This window comes from Nannobrachium achirus, assembly GCF_963921795.1.
Source record: "Nannobrachium achirus genome assembly, chromosome: 3".
Taxonomy (NCBI): domain Eukaryota; kingdom Metazoa; phylum Chordata; class Actinopteri; order Myctophiformes; family Myctophidae; genus Nannobrachium; species Nannobrachium achirus.
This window is the reverse complement of record NC_137812.1, coordinates 14,924,337-14,949,396: the sequence shown is the minus strand read 5'-3', so window position 1 is coordinate 14,949,396 and position 25,060 is coordinate 14,924,337. Positions and strand designations below refer to the sequence as shown.

Sequence of the window (25,060 nt, the reverse complement as noted above, 5' to 3'; positions counted from 1 at the left end):
ATATAGGAAGGGGCGTGTCTGATAAAATGAAGATTAAATATCTAAATCATCTGAAATGTTTTAGTTTTAGTCTACTACCGGTAAATAGGCCTATCATAAGATTTTAGTCGACTAAATCTGCAGTTGATTTTGTCAACAAAAAGGTATCTTGGCAGGCCTTGATGGTGTGTCATAATGCCTGATTTTACACTTGGTTACATGCTGAAAATAGGCGATCTAAAAGCTCAAAGCGCAAACGCTTTGTGAGCTTGTAGATCTGGTATTTTCAGAATGCAACCAAACATAACATGACTTTTAGTTCAACTGGATCTCTTCTCCACTAATCTCTCCCAGTTTTTATTTTGTTTTACAAATGTGTCAGGATATTTAGACATAGATGAAACCAACACAGCAGAGAAACACATTATCAAAGCCTTCATACAACTGTCAGATGTGCAGCTCTTATTTTGCGGTGTCCTTGTGTTTCTGGTGTTTTATTTTGTAGTAGCCTAATGTTTGAGTGTTTCCTGTCTTCCCTTGATGTTGTTGCCTGTCTTGTCTCATCCACCCTGTGATTATGGTTCATCTTGCTCACCTGTGTCAAGTTAGCCCCCAGCCTATCCTGTGTGTAATTGCCAATTGACTTGCACCCTTGTCTAGTTAGCTCCTGAGTATATATAGAGACCTGTTTGTCAAGTTTTCTGTTTGACTGTGAGCACGTGTCAGTGCTGCTTCTCTTAGAATAATTCAAGAATGAAAAATGATGTTTCTGACAATTTAGCCCTGTATTAGGGTCAAACATTGTCATAATCTCCATCCTAGTGTTGATTTATGACATATAAAAAATAACGGTCGACTACCTTTTTCACTCACAAAAAAAAATGACTAAGACGAAGTCAACAAAAAAAGATCAAATGTTAGAGAGGGACCAGTGGAGAAAAGATCCTGTAGAAGTCATTTTCATGTTTGGCTGGACTCGAGTGTTGTGTTCTAAAAATAGCAGATCTACAAGCTGACGTGCCGTGAGCTTTTGATTGGCTATTTTCAGTATTCAACGAAGCCAAGTGTAAAATCTGCCAATACAAAGCCATCAAGGCCCGCCAAAATATTTATGTAGACAAGGCTATGATTGTCTACAATCTTTTGTATTCAAAAGACTGACTAAACTAAATCTCTTGACAAAATAAACACTGGAATGGATGTGTCATCAGGCTTGTGTAGTCAGTGTAGTGCCTAAGAGCACGCAAATAACAAAACCATCAAATCAATTGTTTTGATTTGGTTTTACTTGGACCATTAGCCCATCGGCTAATCTTCCAAGAGTCCAGTCCACATGAAAACAACCTCCTACGATACACATACCAATCTAACATGGCTTTTATGGCCGCATGCGTTCCCATCCCTGCTTCAAACATGAGTAGCCTTTTCTACTATTGCTATCATCAATACTACTATGATTCCATTATAAATGATAATAATTAGTTAATGCTATTTATATTCAAACTGCTGCTAACATGACTGCTAAACCTTACAGTTCATGTTACTTCAGCTGCTGTCATGACTGTCAGAATAAACCCTTTTGCAAATCCCGCCCCATTCTGCCCTGTTACTATGATGGGACATTAACCCTGGGCAGATTGTTTTTATAGTGGAAGTGGATGGGATTTTTTTCCCCTTCATAGCCTCATTACAGCTATATAAAGTACCAAAGGAAAAACACCTAGGTGATATTAATAAAAAGGGAAGACAAAGGTACAGTAGTTACATTGCAAAACAGGGGGTTTACCCGAAAATATATGTTTTAATTTGTTTAATCCCAGTGGGACAGAATCCTCTTTGCAGATTCTTTTATAGTGGTAGTGGATGGGATTTTTTTTCCCTTCATAGCCTCATTACAGCTATATAAAGTACCACAAAAAACACATCTACGTGATATTAATAAAAAGGGAAGAAAAAGGTACAGTAATGACATAGCAAAACAGTAGTTTTCCCCCGAAAAATAAATGTTTTAATTAGTTTAATCCTCTGGATCAGAGATAGAAAGAGAAGCGCATTGCATCTTGGGTACTAGGAAGAGGACAGAGAGAATGTTTCTCCTCACATAATAGGCTGGCTTTTCGTAATTCTGCCCATTTAAATTATATGTACCCAATCGTGACTCTTAGACCATTGATAAGGTACATGTGAACTAGTTTGTTGAAGCTTATTCGTTATGATGAGCGAGATCGCTTGACGCTTGCCGTCGCTATCACCGTACCGGCCGATCTCCGTGTCGCGCACTGCGGACAGTTGTTGAAAGCCACATTCAATATTCTCCACTGCACAAACTCCACCCCCGATAGCAAAAAGTGAATGTTTTTTTCTGGTTGGCCAGTCAGGGAGTCTCAGGGACCAATCAGAAGGCTGACAAACGGTCTATTGCTAGTAGGCCTAGCCTATATTTTAAATTATGTTGGTGCACACAGTCACCCTAGTTCTGGGTATCAGATGGGGCATAAAAAAAAAACTCCCAAGTAAATACTAAACATCCAATATTCTAAATGTTCCTTTGAGGTTTCATGCTTTTAGGCAGGCTTGTTTTTTGTTTTAGATTTTTTCTTCTAAATTTGTATGCAGACAGGATTATGGCTGGCACAGGGAAGGGCTGGTCATGCATAGTCCACCATGGGCATGCACGGTTGGAGGTGCCTATATGCCTGTCTTTTCTTTTAGTATCTATTTTGCTAATGTTTGCTCTAGTTTTTAATGTCTGTAAAGCACTTTGGAACTACGTTTGGAAAAGTGTTCTACAAAAAAATAAAATCATTCATTCATGCAAGGCCTAACAGGAAGACCATTCCTCTATGAAAATGATGGGATGTCTGAATGGCAGCATGTCGGAATGGGGGCATGTAACCGACTCTCGACTGTGGACGCGCATTTAAGCTGCCTGGGCGCACTCTTGTGAACGACCAAATAGCGGGTGGCATAGCGGGTGGTTTTAGGGTCCTATGTACACTTTCCTAAATCTGTGTTGCCAAAATATTTTTTATAGTGAAATTGCAACAACACGCCTGCGGCCACACCTCCATGCACAAAGGGCAGAGTGGGCATAATGGGCAGCAGGTATAGCGTCCCCAAAATACCATTGAGTTGCAAATTGCCTTGCCCGCATTTCGGGTGAGGATAAGGGGGAACTATGAATCAGAAGCTTCCGAGGGAGGAGTTTGCCTAGAACTGATGTGCGATTCCAAATACCACGTCAAGACCCCTGCTCACTTTACTTCCTGTAGTAAAAGAAAGAGACATATTCATATCAGATCTGTTTAGTTGTATGATTGTATTCCCATTCCAGTGTTAAAAGTGTAAAAAAAGGCCGGAGAGGCTGGGTGGGGGCCCATTTAACAGCCCCAATTCACAAACCCTTCTCCCCTCCATCATCTGTACTAAGTCACTTTTCAATTTCTACATTGATCTTTACCTTGGCCACCGTGCCATAAAACAAAGCACTATGTTGAAAAACCAAGCCGTACAAATGTGACCCTAAATCCACAATGGAACAATCTTTTTTCTCAGTAGAAAGTAAGCATCCTACTGTTTATTTTCATATATGCCATGTTGAGATAGACACAGCAGAAACAATGCTGTGGCCTTTATCAGTTCAGTTCAGTTCAGTTTCAGTTTATTTTCAGTTCTTTGGGCATTATACAAGTTATTATTGAAAAAATAGAAAAATATAATCAACAGTATAAATATGCATACGAAAATATCTGTACATACATTTCACAGTACTTGTCCAAGTCCCTGAAAAAGGGGTAGAGAGAAGCCACAAGGCTTGTCGGGCCCTACCCCTGGTAATGTTTTTACATTTGTTTATTTTTTATGACACTTCTTTTTCTTTTCTTCTTTTTTGTCACAATGAAAATAAAAAGTAGACAACAATAGTAATTATGATAACAATAATGATAATAGTCGCAATAATCCATCCATACAGTATATGTTATATATTTAGTTTTGTTATATTATAAAAATGATATATGGGTTAGGGTTAGGGCAAGTTTTTGAGATTTCTTTCTTTATTCAGAAGCACAGATATTCAAAATGGAACCTTCTGTAAACATCCTAAAGTTTATGAACGTGTTCACTGTTCATATAGCAACTCTAGAAAAAAAAAATATGGCTATTTCAAAATGAATGGGAGTGAATGTGGCAGAGGCCATTTCCTGATTTGGAGGAAACCTTGGAAGACAATTTGTTAAGAACAATCTGGAAAATGGACAAGCCTTGATTGAGCCACATCTCCACAAATCCAAATAATTCTGGATTTATCTGATGCATCTTTTTCTCCTCATTGCTGGACGGATCATAATGTCCTGTGTGACAAATCCCCCCCCTTTCCCCCGAATTACAACAGCAGTGTAACTAATTTCCTCTATAAATGTAAAGGACACATATGCTTCACATGAATTTGCACTTGTTTTTCCTGACTCGCCTGTGCTTTTTCCCCCTTGGGTCTACTAGCTCTTTCACATGCATGGTGGTAAACATTTTTTGTGATCATTTTTTGCTGATTTAAACACAAAATCTGTTCCCTTCTGCAGTTGTTCCATATATAACTCCACAAATGCTGTTTTGTCCCCATGTATGATCTGGATATCCACATCAACATCAGGATCTTGCACTTTTGGAAGGCTTCTTCTTATTCCCTCGACCCACAATTGCTCCATGATCTGAAAATGATAAAAGCATTATTGTAAACTAGAGATACAATTCCTCCGAAACAGTGTGGGCTCGCTCGTGACTTTATTCTACAGCGTGCTAACTGTCATGTGAAGCTCAACCAATACTCCAGCTAACACCACTCCCAGATTTTCCACACCTCAATTGCACCTCATTGGCTAAGGCCCTGCCTTTGTACTGTCTGTGACGGAACTCAGGCGACGGAACTCACTCTATAAATAATGAAGATAACATGTTCTCGCCTTTCAGGTGAGCCCACAATTAGAGAATGAGAATAAGATAACTAACAGACACATCAGATTAGAAGTATTAAACAAGTTGTGGTGCTGAGGAGCAAATTAATGTAGGCCTGTCTATGTAGATGAATACCGTACGTTACAGAGCGTTTGCCGTCTGCTACTTAAAAGTCCCGTTCAAACAATGCACAACTGCACTTGCGCGAGTGACTCGTTGGTTCTGTGCAGCACGTAAATGACAGCACAGTGAGTATGGTTGTGGCTTGCCTGCTGGTATTTAAGCCTGCCCACCATTCTCTGGTCCTTGTATAGAAACCAGGACAATGACAAAGAACAATTGGAATCACACTCACAGGCCAAAAACTGGGTTTTACCATAATATAGGCCTATCTGTTTCAATAGCAGTCACAATAATAGTCCATCCATTGCAATGATATTTAGTAGGCCTACTTTAACAACCACAATCATTTCAATTCAAACAATGAGATTATTGTGCACGGTTGTGACCTTTGCACACAACCGTGTGCAGAAGGGGACTGGAGGAGTTCTTCGACTTACCTGAGAAGTGGGGAGAGAACATAGTAAAATCAGGTGCACCGTGGGATGCCAAGCAACTGAGGACAAAAAGCAATGAAGACTTGCATAAACTGTGGTATATACTCTTGAAAGAGAAAAACATGCTCCTCACCATTGAGCCAGGGTTATCAACATTGGACTGTCAGAATCCAGGAGATTTATTTTTGAGGGGTGCGCGGAACTCCCCAACCGGGGTCTAGGGGGTCCTCTCCCCAAAACTTATTAATAGATATATTTTCCTGTGTTCTGGTGAATTTCGTGCATGTTTGATACTTTTATCAGGCTTGCTTTACTAGCATGGGTACAATTTCAGCCTTTAAATGCCAAATGTTGGTGTACAGATTTGATGACTGAAGCAAAAGGACATCTTTAATAATGATTTCTCATCTTTAAGTCATTACTTAAGTGAATATCTGTATGGTCTTTCTTGCATGCATTGCCCCCACCCCTAAAGCGGGGGGTCTGGGGGTCCTCCCCCAGAATTTTTTTAACATAGTAGATGTCATTTCCTGTGTTCTGGTGAATTTTGGGGGTTTGATACAAAATCCAGGAGAGATCCAGGAGATTTGCCAATCCAGGAGACTCCCAGGAGAGGGGTTCAAAATCCAGGAGACTCCTGGGAGATCCAGGAGAGTTGACAAGCCTGCATTGAGCAGAAGTCAAAACGGCAGAGAATTGCAATGCCAAGTCCAGAACGATTAAATAAGATTGAGCGGTCAATGGCTAGGCTGGAGTCAGTGGTGACGGAAAGAGAGACGGCCCTACGTTTATTACAGATGGGCCAAGAGAAAGCCCAGCCAGGAGGGTGGAGGAGAGATGTATTTGGACACGGCAACTGGTACAAATTCAGACAGTGCATGCAAGTCCTTGGTACATTAACAGGAGATGCAAGAAGAGGACGTTCTTCACACCGCAATTCGTTGAGCTACACATTAAGATCTGTATAGAAAAACATCTTCGGGCGAGGGCCAGGAAGATCAACCACGAAAAAAAAAAAAAAAGTCTGTACTCAATAACAAGTTTCCTCCAAATGTTTTTGTGATAGGGGTGTTTTTCTTTAAATCTTTCCACATTTGGCGTCGGTGTCTGTAGAGGCTATTTGGATTTGAGATTTTTGATCCATAGCAGATTAACCTTTTAAGCTCACCTTTCTCAGCTTTTTCAATATTTGGGTTAGTTTTTTTCAATCAATCAGCCTTCATCTGACCCAAACAATTGGGTTTTGGCAGTTAATTTAAGACCTCCCACATACCCAGGGGGGTTATACCCAGGATAATTTGCATATACCCCTGTCAGCTAGACCCCTGTCAAATTAAACTGATTATGCAACAGCATGCACAAACAACATGCAAAAAAAGTCAGCGGTGGGTGCCATCATTTTGTGCATCCAGGCGTGGCAATATTCCTTGCTGGTGTCTACTGTAGATATGAACATATATTTAACAAGAAAAAAAAGTGATATAAATATAAGTGTTAAAAAAAAGGTTAAACATAACCGTTGTGTACAGTATTAACATTTTTGAAAATGACAAGAAACCCAATTAAACACCACCAAGGTCCATATCACCCGACCACTAGGTACGCAGTACGCTAGGCCATCCGCAATGAGCGCAGCACCAAGTAGGAACTCAGGAGAAGCCAATGAAACAGTCTGGCCGTGGTTTGTGAAGATATCTCAGGCAGTCACCAACAATACAGAAACGTTTAGTGCTATCTGTGTGGAACAACAAACAAACAAGATGGCGGAGATTTCAAAATTTGACTGAGTAAGAGCGTTCTTACCTGCTAGAGGCTTGCGGTACGGTGTCATGAGAGCAGGGATACCCTCCAACAGGAAGTACCCTGCAGGAGGATACAGGGCCAGTTTGAAGAACGGTGATCTTCTCATTGCAAGGGCATCGTGGACAGTGCCAGGTTGGCCGACATAAATGTCCAAAAACCTGCCATCTGCCTCACAGATACCCTGCAGCACCAGCGAGGGGAAACGTATTGACAAAACACTTTTCTGTGGCATTTTAGGGGGGACGATGCGGACATGACACCCATCGATGGTACCAGCAGCATGGCGGAATGTGTCATTTCCAGTTGCCCATGCAAACCCGGCCCCCACCTCCACCTGTACCATCTCCTCAGGTGTGGGGATATGGACGACACGGTGAAGGAGGGGGCCAAACGGGAATGGCCGTGAAGGCCGCGTGATCCACGGCTTCCAGGAGGTCGATAAAAGAAGCCGGCATTTCCTCTAGAGGAGCACCGGCGATAACACCGCTGGGCGTCCTGCGCCTGAAAGGCTCCATCTGTCGGCCTCGATACTCGCACACCATCCAGGGCTAGGAGTATACGCCTACGTAGGCCTACCCTACCCCCTTGTAGGGCACTTTGCAATCATGTGGTCAGGGTCCCCACAGTACAGGCAAACAACTGAAAAAAGTCTGTCAATGAAAGTATTGTATTGATTTTTTTTATTAGACAAAAATGGAGACCAGTAAAAAACTTTTTCCATTTTAGTGGTGAAGATGCGGGCACGGTTAGGGTTGCCATGGTCGAAACACAGCTGGGCGTCCTGCGTCTGAAAGGCTCTATCTGTCGGCCCCGATACTCGCATACCATCCAGGGTCTGGACTCAGGGCTAGGAGTATACGCCTACGTAGACCTACCCTACCCCCTTGTAGGGAAATTTGCAATCATGTGGTCAGGGTCCCCACAGTACAGGCAAAGTTTCTTGTGGTCCTTCTGGTCCGCTCCTGTGGATCCAGTCTGACGTGCGGTCCGGGACCGCCTGGCACAATAATCTTGGGTCGCTCGGTCATGCTGGCAGCATCCGCTGTCGCTGGCTGTTCGGTGCCACAGGCGACATATCTCATGTGTGGCGGGGGCTCTGCCGCTCGGACGAGCTCAGACACCGCAAAGCTGGTCGCCAGCTGCGAACTCATGAGTTGCTGTACAGTCCTCGCCAGCACCTGGATTGATTGAGGTTTTTGTCAGTCCAGATTAATTGGAACTACCCATCAAAAAGACGACTGTAGGTCATCTTGTCGGCTGCATTAACTGTTTGGTCATATAAGCCCTCTGGGATAGGGTCATTTGTGCAGATCGGATCCTTCCATGTGATTTTTGCGGAAGCTATCGTTCGACGATAACCGTTGGCATCCATGGTCAGGTTCAACCCCCATTCCACAGACTTAAGTACTTTGTACTCCGATGATTCTTCATTCCTCGGGACAAGCCAGGTTTTCATGGAAATGCCCTCCTGAACGCGTCTGACATTTAACACAATTAGTGCCTCTTAATCTGAAGGTTGCTTGGTGCCTCGGTGCCACGCAGTTTCCTCCATAGGCCGCCGCTATTATTTTGAAGGGCTGGAAGGGGGTTGTTTTTGTTTTTTTGGATTATCACTTGACGGCAACGATTACGTCATCTAGTCACATGACAGTGTGGGACAAGAAGAGGAAAGATGGCTGCGCCCTGCCTTGTGCCTTGTTTACATTTAGATCTGCTGCAAAATGTCTCAAAATGGCTATTTTGTTTAAATGACGTTTCTTTATGGTGTTGCGAAACGGCGTCCTTTCTCTGTGTGTTCAGGGCTTCGGAGAGGTCATGATGAGGTGTCCAAGCTGGTGTATCTGCCCTTCTGCGGCGTCTGTTGTATCTGCGCAATCGCAATGGCCATTCGGAAGAATGGTGTCCACCGTATGAGCCTGTAATGAGAATGAGAATATGCAATGAGATTTAAATATAGGCCTGCAGTATAGGCAATATGCTTCAATGAATATTTGGACAATATTAGAAACACTATTGTCATACAACACTCCAGAAGGTTAAAATTAAACTAAAAACTAAACGCTTTCTTTGTAACCGTACGGGTTGTGTGTGTGGACACGCTGGTGTGTCTTCAGGTGAGCTGCCTGAGAGAAACTCTTGTCGCACAGGTTACACTGGAAGGGCCTCTCCCCAGTGTAAAGACGCTGGTGGTGACTCTTCAGGTTGCAGGCTAGAATTGTTGGTAGACCCACTTTTGAAATGTTTTGACACGTCAGAAATGAATATAACTCCCAGGAGGGGGGGTTTGACGGTTACACCCCGCCATTCCGAAACACCGCTATTCCGAACGTTGACTTCTAACCCTAACCCTAACCCTACCCCTACCCCTAACCCTAACCCTTACCCTAACCCTAACCCTAACCCTAACTAACCCTAACCCTACCCCTAACCCTACCCCTAACCCTAACCCTAACCCTAAACCTAACCCTAACCCTGCTTCGGAATAGTGGTGTTTCGGAATGGCGGACTGTTGCCGGGTTTGACGACTACTACCTAAACCAAATTGCCATTCACTCGCACCGTCATCACCAGACCTTCCACACCCCCCAGGGTCCCATCTTCACTTTAGTTCATAGAGGTATCTTGCTGCTACAATGGAATGCATTACCAGCCACATTGTCCCCCAGCATAGATTGGCCAGGTTGCAACGGTTGCCAAAGTTACGGCGCCTGGGACGATGTCCCGGATTTCGGAGAAGCGATATGGCTTGACATGCCAGGGCGATGTCCTGGTTATAACGGACCCTCCATGCATTGTGTGCGATGTTCATAATTGTTTGTAAATATTATTTTCCAACATCACAGACTTACTGACTGCATCAGGGTGGTCCGACATCTTTTTGGGATCGTGCTAGTAGACTTGAAATTTAAACCTATTGCTTTGTCCCAACCATAATAATGTTGGTACCATTTCAACTGTGTGTTCAGGGCTTCGGAGAGGTCATGATGAGGTGTCCGAGCTGGTGTATCTGCCCTTCTGCGGCGTCTGTTGTATCTGCGCAATCGCAATGGCCATTCGGAAGAATGGTGTCCACCGTATGAGCCTGTAATGAGAATGAGAAAATGCAATGAGATTTAAATATAGGCCTGCAGTATAGGCAATATGCTTCAATGAATATTTGGACAATATTAGAAACACTATAGTCATACAACACTCCAGAAGGTTACAATTAAACTAACCACTTTCTTTGTAACCGTACGGGTTGGTACTTTGGCTCGACGAGTCGATGCCACATTTGCCACTGGAGCTGGAGTTGGTGCAACCTTCCCTTTTGCCGAACGTGGTTTCGTCGCTGCCCTGGGCCTTGGTGCAGCCGGCTGAAACATAGAGAGAAAGTTATTGAGATGACACAAGATACTTATCTTTTGATAAGCTACACAAACACATATGTATTATTTCTTATAGGAACAAAAAAATAGAATTTCACTGACGATGGGGGCCAAAGTTTAATTACTTTTTACTCCACTCAATCTCAGTAGTATACTGTAGCTATAATGTAGTTTTACGCCACAACAATCATGTGAAAACTCACCCCATTTGAGTTCGCCAAATGTGGTTTTGATGCCGTCGCCTCTCGTGGAGGAATCACTGCGATTCCATCTGGGCCTGGATGTCTGCCTCTCTTGGGCCTAGTGATCGGTGGTCGTCGGTGGCATCTCTGCTTTTCCGCAAGTTGATTCACGTGCTGCAGGTGGTGGTGTGGTGACAGAGTAGAAGTTAGAAGTATTAGTCTAGTAATTCTAGGAAAAAAATCCACTCAGGTTGGAAAAAATTGTGTTATTTAGTTTCTCAACTGATTCTGACAGGAAATTAGGTCTACTAGCCAGGATAAAAAATCTACCATAGTCTGCTCACTGCAAATACCCACAGCGGCCAAATCAAGTTGGGCTCCCATCGACTTTCTATACAGGAGGAAAATACCCAGAAAAAAATCTGCTTTAAGTAGGATGTGAGGGGTCTAACTAGGGGTTTGTCATGATGCTGAATCCATTGCAAGCATTTGTTTTGCACAAAAAAACATTCCTTGGGCTAAAAATGGCCCCAGAAAATGATGGTTTAGTGATGAAAAGTGATGAGTCATCACTTTTCATCAGTTTTGTGGGCGTTTTCTGGGGCCAATGAATGTTTTTTGTAACACAGTAGGTAAGTATTAAGGTAGGTATTAGGACCCGTATGAGTGTTTAGGGAATGTGGGTAAGTATTCAGGTAAGTAAATGTGAAGGTAAGTATTAAGATAACTATTAAGGTGTTGGGAATTTGAAGAGTGAAAGGGAAAGGATATCGTATGACCCCTTGAAGTAACCGATCTGTTGCAGTGGTAATAAAGGGTAAACAGGTAGGGTCAAATAAGTTTTATTGAACAGTTTGTAAAATTGATAAATTGAACTGATTGAGGAGTAATATTATGGTGACAAGATAATAATAGTATACAGACCCTAAAACATCCTAATTAATCACAAAAGGTACAATAAGAACTATATACAAACCAATAGAATGATACAATCAAAGTAAATTATTTGGAACAGGGGCCATGAGGCAAGGCCATAAGGCAACCCAAGGGAACAAAGGCCATAGGGCAAAATTAAGAAAACAATAGTATAATTAAATTAAAATCCATCAATTGATCAAGACAGGCAAGGAAATCATTGGTGAGGGCAATTGTTCATTAGTTATATACAAGTGATTAACACGGTGATTAAGTGTCCAAGTCCTTATTGATAAGGAGGCAGAACCCTCAGGTCGTAGTGTCGGTCCTGGGTAACCGAACTCGGGGGGGCGGAGGAGTATTGTTTTAGGGTTTGAGGTTGAGGCCCCGGGGGGTCTGGGTGTCTAGTTTCATAATCCAAAGGAATTCAGCCCTTTTTCTTAGGGAGGGGGTCCAAATGGGATTATGCTGGAGAATTGAGATTCGGAGTTGGTCTGGGCCGCATTGTATGAAATGGGATACCAGGGATGTTTGGACTTTGAGCCGGTTTTCAATATTGTAAAGGTGTTGGGTGAGCCTGGTCTGGAGGGAATTTTTTGTTTCACCCACATACCTAATGCCGCAGTGTCGACAGCGTATGAGGTATACCAGGTTTTTCATTTGGGGGGATCCGTCACGGGGTGTACGGATCAGGGTACCCTGGTGTTGGAGGGTTATGGTTTGTTGAAAGTGGGGGTGAGGGTCCGGACGACGAGAGGGGTTCGGGCTGGGGAGTCTGCTCCGGACCAGAAGGTCCCTGAGATTAGGGTTCCTCCTGTAAGCGGAAATCACCCTTCTGGTGCCAAGCGTGCCGGGGGGGAGATTGGCCCGGTTCAAATTGCCTTTCAGGGCTTTGTTGGCTCCAATGGCCATTTGGTTGTAGGTAGTGATTATGGGGAGAATCGGGTCTGTGTTTTGAGCCCTAGGGGTGAGGAATGTGGCTTTGACCCTTTTAAGAAGGGCCCAAGGGTAACCCCTGTTATGGAGGACCCCGAAGAGGGTAGATGTGGCCGCTTCAAAATCCTCCTCTCGGGAGCAGATTCTATGGAATCTGAGTAGTTGGGATTTGACAAGGCCTTGGAATGTATGGGGGGGATGAAAACTATTGTAGTGGAGGAGAGCGTGCGTGTCTGTGGGTTTAAAGAAGACCTTGGTGTCCAATTGATGTGAGAGGGGAAAATTTGGACCCTTGAAGGTAGTGGTGTCCAGGAAATCAAGGGTGAGGGGATCGATGGTGTGGGTGAGGGAAATAGAGTCCGAATGGGCGTTAAGGTGTTCCATGAATCGGGTGAAGTCAACCTGGGAATGGGGCCAGACACCCCAAATATCATCGAGGTACCGAAAGTAGGACTTGGGCTTCAAAGGGAACCCCTCTAAAGCCCCCGCCTCCCATTCCGCCATGAAGAGGTCCGCCAGGGCTGGGGCGAATTTCTTTCCCATGGCGACCCCCTTCACCTGCAGGTAAGTTTGACCGTTAAAGGAAAACTCGTTCGTGAGTAAAGCTATACTCAGGAGTTCCAGAATATGGTCGTCATGGCGATCCGGATGGGGGTGGGAGTTAAAGGCCTTACGGACCGCCGCCAATCCTTGGGTCGCGTCTATATTAGTGTATAAGGAGGCCACGTCTATGGAGAACAAGAGGTCCGTGGGGTCGAGGGACAGGGCTCTGACTTTGGCCAAAAAGTCGTATGTGTCCTTAAGATAGCTGGAGTGGAGAGTAGAGAGGGGGTTAAGTAAAAAGCAGGTGGCATTGGTCCACCACGTCATGCACCACATCAGGCCAGCTGTTCGTTCACACTGTAGACCGCAAAGTCTTTCCACCCACCGGGTGATGCCCTGCCGTCCAATCTCTTTTGCAGCTCAGCCTTTTGGTCTACAGTGACAGTTCTCTCTGGAGCAATCTGTTGGTCTGCATGCTGTTCCAGTGCACTGGCGTTTCCACTGCATGCATCCTTACAGGCACAGGTTTTGGCACAGTAATCACAGCAGCAGTGTTTGGGTTCAACGGACGCCACTTATTCCCCGTCAAATAGCTGAAAAAATGTCAGCCTCTTGCAGGTGCTCTCATCACGGACATACTGACGCATGCTGTCTGACACCCCTTTCAATGGGTTGTCCATGGTACAGGATGAGAGAGTGTGCCCCCCCCCCCCCCCCCCCCTAGGATGAGAGAGTGTGCCCCCCCCCCCCCCCCCCCCCTAACTTTTGACGCGTTGCCGTGTTTCAGGGACTCCAACGTGTACTGGATGCTCATGATGTCGCTCTTTGAGAGGCACGATTCTTTTAGAAGGTTGGTACACTGGATGTGATTAAGAAATCTACTGAAGTGAAGCAGATATTGCTTAATTGTGGTGGGGGTTAGTGTGTCACGCTGCTCTGAGATCCAGCTGTGGAAAAAAAAAAGATATAAGAGTTAAAATAACAAATCAGGAGTATGAGTATGTATTGAAAGGCAACTTTTTGGACTCCACCTACTTTCTCAGCCGGTCTGTATTCTTTAGTGGGAGGAGGTCAGCCTTCCCCTCGCAGCCCATCGCTATGCAAATCGTCTTTGCATGGCTGGCCTCGGTATTCTTGTTATCTTTCCACCTAGGATTGTCCCGCATGGCCGCCCAATGTTCCCGAAAGTGGTTAGTTGCTTCAACTGTACACAAACACACACGCACACGCACGCACACGCACACACACACACACACACACACACACACACAGAGAAAACATATATGTGATTGATTTCATGATTCTTTTTCACATATCGGAAGAAGTCACGTTACGATGTCATGAAGTACCAAACAATACTCACTAAAGAAGTCCTGCTTTGTATTTTTTGTCTTGACCGTGGCCTTCCTGCCAGGTCTCTCTGGAGCATTATCCGCCTCCCTCTGGGTCGTCTGCTGGGTCCTCTGCTGGGTCCCAGCCACCCTAGGGGCCCTTTTCTCTTTCAAGGGCGTGAGATGGGCCCTTTTGAAGTTCTCCAACTCCATAACTCTTGTTGTAAGAGACTTAATATGCTCTCTTAAGGAATTGTTCTCAGCCAGCAAGCTCCTCTGCATCAGCCTTCAGGGCCACGCAGGCTGGTCGTGAGCAGGCTATAGGGATGAATTGAAACAACTCATTAGAGTGGATATCCTTGTGGTAAAGAGAATAGTTTGTTTCAGTTACTGGGTGGATCAATGGCTTTGATAAAGTATTGGGCAACCCATTTCAAATCAAATCTTTGAATCATTTGACCCAATAACCCAAATATTTTTCTTGGTAGATCCAGCCTTGTATGTATTCTTGCAATTTGGAACCATTATTCCCCTCACCTGCTGAACCAGCGGCTTGTTCCCCATTGGGCTGTTCAAAAGGGCCTGGAGCTGGTCCCTGGGATGGCTGGGCTGGAAGATGATAAATAAATAAATAAATAAATAAATAATGGTAACCTAGTTGTTAGGCAAAAGAAGGTTCCAGGGTATTTGTTCTATGTTAAATAGTCACAGACGATTCCCTATCAAGTACCATGTTAAAATGCAATTTGCCTAGATTTGTTCCTGCCCCTGACACAAGTCTTCTTAAAACCGGAACAGGAATTGAACCTACCTCCTGGGATCGGGGGGGCCAGAGGCTGGTCTGGAGGAGCTGGACCTGTTGAGAGAAAAATAATTAACTTAGTTGTTACGCAACAGACAAGTCTTCATAAAATTGGAACGGAAATTGAACCTACTTCCTGGAAGCAGATCGGCCACATCTTGGTCAAGGTTAGCTGGACCTGTTGACACAAAAACTATTAACTTAGATGTTGCGCAACAGACAAGTCTTCATAAAATTGGAACTGAAATCGAACCTACCTCCTGGGAGCAGGTCGACGTTATCCTGGTGGGGCTGGAGGGCCCGGGGAGCAGGAGGCAGGGGGTTAGGCAAGGGGTTTGGCAGCTGTGGAAGAGGCAAGTTGGGGTGCCGTGGAGGAGCTGGAGCTGAAACTAAAATGATTAACCTAGTTGTTATGCTAGCTCAGGTATTGGGTGAAAAATATAAGAGATTTGATATGGTAGTGGGTGCCCCAATGTCCTATGAATCCATTCATTATCTTCACCCAAAAACTTGAATATACACATTCTGATACATCCTCGAATGATGATTCCGATTAGAAAAAAAATATCATGGAGAAAACTATCACCAAACCCTTAACAGACACCCCACCCCAAAACCCACCAAAGACCCTGAACAATAACAAAACAAGTATCCCATACTTACAATTGGAACGGCAGTTCAACCTACCTCCTTCCACAAGATCAAGTTGGCTGACCATCGCCACGCCGGAGGCTCGTAAATTAGCCAGCTTCGCTAGCGTTAATTGCCTCTTTGCGGCGATGAATATTCTTCGGTTTTCTTGTTCCTGTTGAAGAGTACAGTCTGGTTAACCACACAATTTTGGTCCAGTGAGGTCAAGTCAATATACACTCTAATTTGACCAAATCTTTAATAAGTAGCAAGCAAAAAAAATGAACTTACACCGATAGGTAGGTCATGTATGTCTCTGATATACTTGCATTTATAAAGTAAGTCTGTCTAGTAATTGAGTTGTTTGCATTAACTCAATCAATTTTATAATTATAATAGTCCAGCAGCAGCTTAGCTCCAAAATATAAAGGAATCATTCAGTTTGTGATAAAAGCAAGACATTTTGGTAGACTTATAGCCAAAGGCATTCCGAAAGGATTTCGATATGGAAGCATCATGAATTTTCAACATGGTAGCTGCTTTTTCAAAATGGCCGCCAGCAAAAAAAAAGAATTCTAGTGAGTGATGGATACAATATGATATTGCAGAGAAAGCATCGTGAATTTTCAACATGGTAGCTGCTTTTTCAAAATGGCCGCCAGCAAAAAAAAAATGTTTCTAGTGAGTGATGGATACAATATGATATTGCAGAGAAACATAATTAAATTTTTTACCATAAATTATGTACTTGGTAATGTGTTTTTTTGGATAATTTATCATTTTTATTGAAAATTCATAATGACCGCCATTTCTTCAGACTTTTTACATACGGATGATCTCTGTGTCGAATCCTACATTTTTGTTGATACAGAATTTAATTAGAAACTTTATAAGTTCTAAGACGCTTGTTTTATCTCACAAGACCCAAACCCAAGGTCTATCCCAAGGAAGACTGTTCACACTCACCTTCACAGAAACAGAGGGCTGTGCACTCTTAACTGAGCTTTTTTGCACTTGCACTGCCCAACACAGCCCTTCTTACATTTGCAAGAGACAAGTTCATAACTGGACTGGCCTGCATCTGGTAGGCATGTCCAGAAGGGTTCATAGTTCCATTCAGATATCTTTGACCAGCCCCATTGCTGCAGGCTGCAGATACACACGGTTTGTTTTGTAGACTATTTATCAAACGTGTTCATCCAGCTGAAGACACCATTTGTTATAGAATTCAGAGCGTCTGTCTCCATCCAGGAGCTTTATCAGATCACTGTTTATCATCCTAAAAGAATGTTATGCATGGGTTCATTTTGTAGTCCTACAGCGGCCATATTGAGGACCAACACAGGTGTTATGATTGGTGTAGAACATTAATTATATGCCAATCAGACAAGTGAAACACCTGTGTTGGTCCTCAACATGGCTGCTGTAGGACTACAAATTGAACCCATGAATAAAGAATCTCTTGGGTTCCTTTATATGAGGGAGGAGGAATCTGAGGAGGCAGAGCCCTGGGCACTACACATACGTAGCCAAGGGCCTTCAATTTCTTGACCTGAATGTAAGACCGGTCCACTACCTTTGACTGGTTGCCACCATCTTAATTTTTTTTTGGCCCAGTTCTTGGCACCCCTCCGGAACTTGTTGAGGGCCGCTGTGTGGCGCTCTTTGTGCGCCAAAAGCTTTCCACACTCTGAATTGGGGCAATACCTCATGCCACATGGGCATTTATTTTGGCAGTGCGGGCAGGTCCTTGTCCTTTTCGGCATTTTCTGATATTGATGAAGATGCGGATCAATTCACCAGTACTTCACATGAACACATGAGGGTTCAGAAATGAATCCTCATGTGTTTTTCACGGGTGTCTTTTCTTCCAAACTCTTTACCACAAATTGACACCCCTTTCAATTGTTGTCCATGGTACAGGATGAGAGAGTGTGCCTGGGATCCATCTCTCCCTGCCCTAGCACAGGCCTGCATGTATATGTCTAGGTCACGAGGAGACCCATAGTTGACTATGGGCAAAAGATTCTGCTGATGTTGCTATTACCACTCTGAGAACGGAAACTGGGTCATTCAGTGAGGTGATGATGTGCTTTTTAATCTCCTCTGGAGTTTTCCAATGGAACATCTCAACCAATCTATTGTGTACCATGTCCTCCTCTCCTGCAGGGTGTAATGCATGTGGATCGAGAAGAGGTAGAAAACATTGTCGTATAACATAGAACAGTCAGACACACTATTGCAGTACATTACTGTATTGTTAGTGTTGGGCCCCTGTTCTCGAAGGTCTTTGCATAGCCATGAAAATGTGTTTTTGGCAACGGAGTGAACCTTCTTGACAGCCAGTCTATTAGAGCGGTCTGGGCTTTTCACCACCTCAAGGCATTTCTGCATCCCCAAATGCTTGATGATGCTCTTCCTAGTTTTCCTGGAGGCTGTTGCTGTAGTGGCAACTACAGCAACAGCTGTCCGTTTCTTTCAAGGGGGTACGCGAGGCCCCCGGAGCGCACGTGACGCAGCCGGGAGTCCTCGGGGGGGGGGGGGGGGGGCACGCTCATTCCCGCGACCTACTAGACGACCTGATCCTCGGGGGTGGGGAGGGGGGGAGGTGGGCGGGCGGCTCCTGGGGTGGGAGCTCGTCGGCGGACGTCGCCGGTCTCACGGAGAGAGAGAGGAAGAGAGAGAGAGAGAGGGGGGGAGGGGGGAAAGGGGGGTTAGGTGCCGCTCAGCAGCGACGCCCGGTGCGGTCCAGCCCGCCGGCATGATCGCTATTTCGCATCATCGGGGCACCTTGTGGGAAAAGGGGAGGTGGATGGGAGGGAAGGGAGGGAAGGGAAAGGGGGAGGAGCCGGTGGACGAAGGTCCTAATTGATTCGCGGCTTCGGGACTATATACATGGGAGTGTGGTCATGGAACTTATGTAGAAATCCTCCGGAACTATATACAGGGGAGTGTGACCGGTTCTAGTTAATTCGCGGTCTGGTGTCAAGTGTCGTTCGGTGTCTGTGGGGCGGGAACGTGGGGGGAGTTCGTCCACCGGAACTATGTACAAGTGCTGGCCGGCTCTATTTAATACGCGGCGCGGGCAGTTCGGTGCTTACTGGGATTGTTTCTAGGGTGTTGTTGGTCTTCGGCGCGTGTTGGTGTGTCTTGTAGGGGGGGCCCGTTGCTGGCTTCTGTGGGGCGGGAACATGGGGGGAGTTCGTCCACCGGAACTATGTACAAGTGCTGGCCGGCTCTATTTAATACGCGGCGCGGGCAGTTCGGTGCTTACTGGAATTGTTTATAGGGGCGGGGGCGTCCTTCTTTGATGGTCCAGGACCCGTCGGGCGTTTGAAGTACGAGGGGTGGCTTTCGTGGGGGGCACTGCGGGCGTGGCCGTAGGTTTTAGGCGGGGGGCGAGGGGGGTTGCGCTAGCCTTCCGTCGTTGGGGTAGCAGTCGGGGGCTGGGGGGCTCATCTTGTAAGATCTGGGCCAGCGCCTCCTCTTCGTCTTCCTCGAAGAGGAGCATGGAACCTTCCCTGCGCGTCAGGGCCGCGATGGCCGATGACTTGGGGGGTCCCTGGGCTGGGGGGAGGTCCTCTGACATCTCGGACGCGGAAGGTGAGGCTACCCGTGCCGGGCGGTCGGCCGGGGCCGTGTGTGGGGGTTCTGGTTTGGCTGTTTGGGTTCGTGTCGGAGGGGCTGCTAGTTTCGGGGCCTGGGAGAGCGGGGGTTCCCACCGGGTTGGGGTCTGTTCTCCCATGAGTGTCGCTGGTAAGGTTTTGCGGACCGTTGTGATGAGGCTCGCTCTGAGGGGTTCCTTGAGCCCGACGTTGGCCCTAGCGCAGGCGTTCCGCCAGGCTTTCTCGGGGTCGGGGCAGCGTAGGTCAGCCAGGTTCCCGCCTAGGGTCGCGATCCTGCCGGCGTAATGCCTTTCCACGATACGGTATCCCGTTGTCAGATAGGTCTCCGCCGCTTCTGTAAGGGCCCTTTTGGTTTCGTCCGAGGGATCCGTCGGTAGGAAGGCCGCCCTCAGATCGTGGACCTTGTCTGCGTAGCCTTCGGGGAGAAGGCCCATCTGGGTAAAAGTGGCGATAGTGTCCAGCCTATGGGATGCTTTAAGTAGGTCCGTCATGGCGCGTGTCGTGACTTCCGCCGCGTTCTCGATGCCCGAGTCGAGTTCGGACGAGTCCGCGGCTTCGGAGGCGGTTGTGTTGGGGTGGGGGTCCGAGTCCTGCTCCCCGGTCCCGGCGGGAGGGTTCCGCTGTGTAGGGGGGGCCCTGGAGCTTGTCACTGGTGGCCGTCTGTCCGTCTGGTGGGTTTTGGGTCTGGGGTCTTCGTATCGGGTCTGGCGCGGTCTCCGCGTCCTCGTGTCGTGTGGGGGGAAGCGTGGACCGTACCGGGAGTCCGCGTCCATGAGGGGTCTGGGGGGAGTGCGAGAGTCCCGGTATCGGGTCCGGGGCCTGTCGTACCGATCTTCTGGGTCTTCCCAGCGGTACGGGTCATGGTACAGTCTGGGGCGGTAGTCCCGGCGTTGATAGTGTGTGGAGGGCTGGCGTCCGTAGCCATCGTACCAAGGGCCACGTCGGTCCATGGTCAAAGGAAACTGCCAACCAGCAAAACAGCAGTCAGAACCGCAAAGTCAAAGTTGAACCTGTCCTCTAGGCTGGTCGGCTGCTGGTCTGCTGGTCTGCTATGGGACTGCTGCAGGAAGGATGGAACGGAGTTCTCCCACTAAACCGCACTGGCCCTCACCCCTGTAAACACAGAATACAGACAATTATGCTGATAAATCAATCAATCAATCAATCAATCAATCAATCCCCACATGATAACAAAACATGCAAACAAGGAAACAAAGCATACAAACATACAAGATGATAACAAATATAAAGGTGTAAGGTGCATCGATATAATTATTTTCCGACAATACAGTTGTGTAACTAAAGTAACTTGTGCATTAAGTGCAATATTGCTTTCAAATAATACAGGATTCAAGTAATACAGGATACGCGGTTAAAGTGCACTAGACTATTAGACTATAGACTACACATGGTCACAGGTTTGGTTGTCGAGTAATTTTTTTTTTAGATTGCACTTAAAGGATTAATATATTTCACCCTTTCAGCCGATGGAGAAGGTGCCCGCTTCATGCCAGAGGTCTGGCTCTGATCCAGAGAATTCCAGACATGGCAGTCTCGACAAAGGTTTTGAATGAAAACATGAATAGAATATAAATATATTTGAATAAGATTCAAAATGTAAAAATACAAATATAATCGCAGCATTATCGCGGTTATGAATTCGACACAGCGGTATGCATTACACAATCATGGTTATTGCGCCCAGGTAACGTGCCTCCACTGTAGCCGTTGGGGTGTGTGTGTGTGTGTGTGTGTGTGTGTGTGTGTGTGTGTGTGTACAGTATGTCTCTGTGTCTGTCTGAGTGTGGTTTTTATTTGAGGATCTTTCAAGTTAACTTAAGTTTGAGTTTACTTCAAGAGCGTTACTGTACATACTGAGCTAATTGTGGTACAGATTAGCTGGTAACAAACTGGAGGACACACGGACGCACGCACGCACGCACTGACGGACAGGCGCGAAAACATACTCTCCTCCAAGCCTTCGACAAATATAAAATATTGACAAAAGCATGAACCTGCTGTTTGCAGTTTAACAAAATGTTATCAAAAACAGAATTACCTCCAGCATCTTGCTCACCCGGCTCATGCGGCCGCCTGAGCCTGGCCGGGGACAAGGGGGACGGCCATGGACTGTTGGACAGAGTAGAAGATGGAGTAGAAGAGGACCAGGACTGTGAAGAGGACCAAGACAGAGGGGACGAGGTAAAGGTGGAAGCAGATGTGTAAAGCATCTGAGATGACTCGCTCTGTTCACCTGCAGGAGAAACAAAGTATAATAGATGAGAAATTTGAATTGTTTATTATGAGGGCCCTCTGCAGTTAACAAATGTACCATACTGGCCACACAGTAGATATTGCCAATATTCACTACAACTACCGTTGTAATATTAAGTCAAGATGCTAAATGAAAATTTTTGGTTTATGTAACAGAATGATCCGACTGAATAATAATCGAATCTAAAAATTCAACTACGATTGGATTGGTATATTAAAAAAAAGTTTGCTTTATTTGATTGGCTTATAGTCCAGGCAAACTAGGGTTTCACATTTTGTACACAATAGTAACAGAATGATTTTCATACCACCATACATAATTTATATGAGGGGTCCTGAAAAACATTAAAAGTCCTAAGAAGAGTGTGTGTGAGTGTATGTTACCTGTGCAGAGGGAGATGCTACAGGCCATCAGTGAGTAGCCGGCATTTAAAAGGATGACCTGGTCTTTTTTCAGCTGGATGGCTGGCTGGAATCTGGGGAAGGGATAAACCACCTTGTAATAAAGTGAGAGGACTCGGTCTTCACTGTTTAGCAGGCTGTTTTATTCACTCACGTGTTTACACTGCCGGCTCTCTACCGGCTACATCAAAGCAATGCAAAAGTCCCAGGACCCCAGTGGTGTCTAGTATGCCTGACTGAAAATCCCCAATCACATTATAACATTCCTCCCCCCATAGTCCACAACAAACTGTCTTTAACAACTTACAGTAAACAAATCTGTCTTTAACAACTTACAGTAAACAAATCCACTTAAACTCTGAACTACGAGGTAGGGGGTGGACTACCCCTCCTCGAGGCAAGGCACCCCAGGGGATTATTCTGCCCCTGTACAAACATAGTCTTTCAGATAAGTGGGTGCCTGCCTATTACCTCTCACCGGATAACGTTGGCCCCTGTCAGGACTCAGTTCCCCAGCTGCCGGCATTGGTGCTGCTGCCTCTGGTGCAGCATCCTCTGGCTCTGGGTGTGCTGGTTCTTGGAATCCTCATCTAGCGGGAGTTGCTGGTACGCCTGAGACATATCCAATTTAGTGAATTTCTGTCCTCCCCCCAACACAGCCAGCAGATCCTCTGTCTTTGGAATGGGGTAATTGTCTAGCTGGGACACTGGATTCACTGTGACTTTATAATCCCCACATATTCTTGTCGTTTTATCAGGCTTCAGTATGGGGACTATTGGAGCAGCCCATTCGGAAATGTTCACAGGCGTGATGATGCCTTCCTTTTCCAATCTGGCTAATTCAGTCTCTACTTTGTCCCTGAGAGCATATGGTAGGGGCCTGGCTTTGAAGTAACGTGGTTTGGCCTCAACGTCCACATACATTTTTGCTGCAGCCCCCACTAAAGTGCCCAGCTCTCCTTTGAACACTTCTCTGTGTTGCAAAAGCAGTGCTTCCAGCTCCTGCTGTTGTCCTATCTGTAATCTGAAAATGGCTCTCCAGTCTAGTTTAATAGCCCTCAGCCAATTTCTCCCCACCAGATTTGGACCACCCTCTTTTACCACTAGCAATGCCAGTCGCTTGGTCTGCCCTTTGTAATTGACTTGTGCATGCATTTTTCCCAACACCCCCACCCTGTCTCTGGTGTAGGTGTATAGTTGTATCTTTGTTGGCTGGAGTTTCCCCCCACCCATTTTCATGTATGTTTCCTCATTCAGGATAGTCATGCCTGCACCAGTGTCAATTTCAAAATCAATATCATGTCCATTCACTGACATTGTCTCTCTGTATGGCTCCACCTTCTCTTCATCATCAAGATTGTACAGCATGTGAGTAAATTCCTCTCCGCCCTCATCTTCATCCAGCCTGTGTGTTGCACTTTTAGTTTGCCTGTCCTCCTCTTCAGCCAGCATGTGTGTTGAACTTGAACCTCTTGTGTTGAAGCCCCACTGAGCACGCCGTCTATGTATTAGTGGTCTAAACTTAGACTAGACGACTAATAGACTTCTAATAGTCGTCTAAATGTAGACGATCTACATTTAGACGACTATTAGAAGTCTATTAGTCGTCTAGTCTAAGTTTAGACCACTAATAAATTTCCAAATCTATACGACTATTAGACCACTTTTAGACGGCGTGCTCAGTGGGGCGGTTTTGTTTAGGCTGTCTGGCACTGCGGCATTTCCTGGACAAGTGCCCCCTCTTTTGGCAGGTGTGACATATTGCATCTATGAAACGGCATTCCGCGGGCACGTGGTTTGCACCGCATCTGAAACACCCCGCAGCAGGTGGTGCTCGCCGGTCTGCGGCTGCTGATTGCATTCTGTGCACAGGTTCTTCCACCCCTGAATGCTGCAGCTCTGCCACATCTTTAACTGCTGTTTCCATTATGGTTGCTAATTCAACTGCCCTCGCCAGTGTCAGCTTTCCCTCCGGTTCTGACAATAAACGTTTCTGAATGTTGTTATTATCATTAATTCCACACACAATTCGGTCTCTAATCATTTCATCCAGGGTAGCCCCATACCCACAGTGTTCAGTTAGCCTCCGTAGTTCTGCCACAAAAGATGCAACAGTCTGTCCTGGCTGTCTCACTTTTGAATTAAACTTAAAACGCTCCACAATGGAATTGGGCTTTGGTGTGAAATGGTCGCTCAAAGTCTTCAATATTTCTGTCAATGTAAGATCCCCAGGCTTACCAGGCAGACACAGGTTCCTCAGCATGGAATAGACTTTTCCTCCACATGCACTCAGGAATATAGCCTTCTGTAGCCCTTCATCCTCGATTTTGTTTGCCACAAAATAGAATCCCAAACGTTCCATATACTGCTGCCAGTCATCAGAATCTGGGTCAAACTCGGTGATTTTGCCGTAAGTTGCCATGTCTTCAAGTCGTTTTTTACCTCGTCGCCAATGTAATAAAGTGAGAGGACTCGGTCTTCACTGTTAAGCAGGCTGTTTTATTCACTCACGTGTTTACACTGCCGGTTTATGAAGAGACCATTTTAAGATCAGACGGCGTCGGTCGTCGTCCTAGAAACGGCAGATGTTGGACATGGCGACAAAACGCGAAGCTGTCCGCGTCAGTGCCTATCTTAAAACTATATTAAAAATACCTATCTGAATCGTGTTTAGATTAAGAAATGTAGGACACTCACGTTGTCGCGCTGTGGTGGACCGTGGTGCTCCGTAGGTTGCTTTCTGTTGTTGTTTGAAACAG

At 45.7% G+C, this 25,060-nt stretch overlaps 1 protein-coding gene across 1 annotated transcript; it reads left to right on the top strand.

The window, feature by feature from the left end:
• Positions 1-5,449: 5,449 nt before the first annotated feature.
• LOC308282001 (large ribosomal subunit protein uL29m-like) lies at positions 5,450-7,698 on the top strand (the record flags this gene model as incomplete). Its single annotated transcript, XM_080722349.1, has 3 exons — positions 5,450-5,634; positions 6,238-6,348; positions 7,530-7,698. Coding segments are annotated over 3 exons (465 nt in total), but the record flags the coding sequence as incomplete, so codon positions are not given.
• Between the last annotated feature and the right edge of the window lie 17,362 nt (positions 7,699-25,060).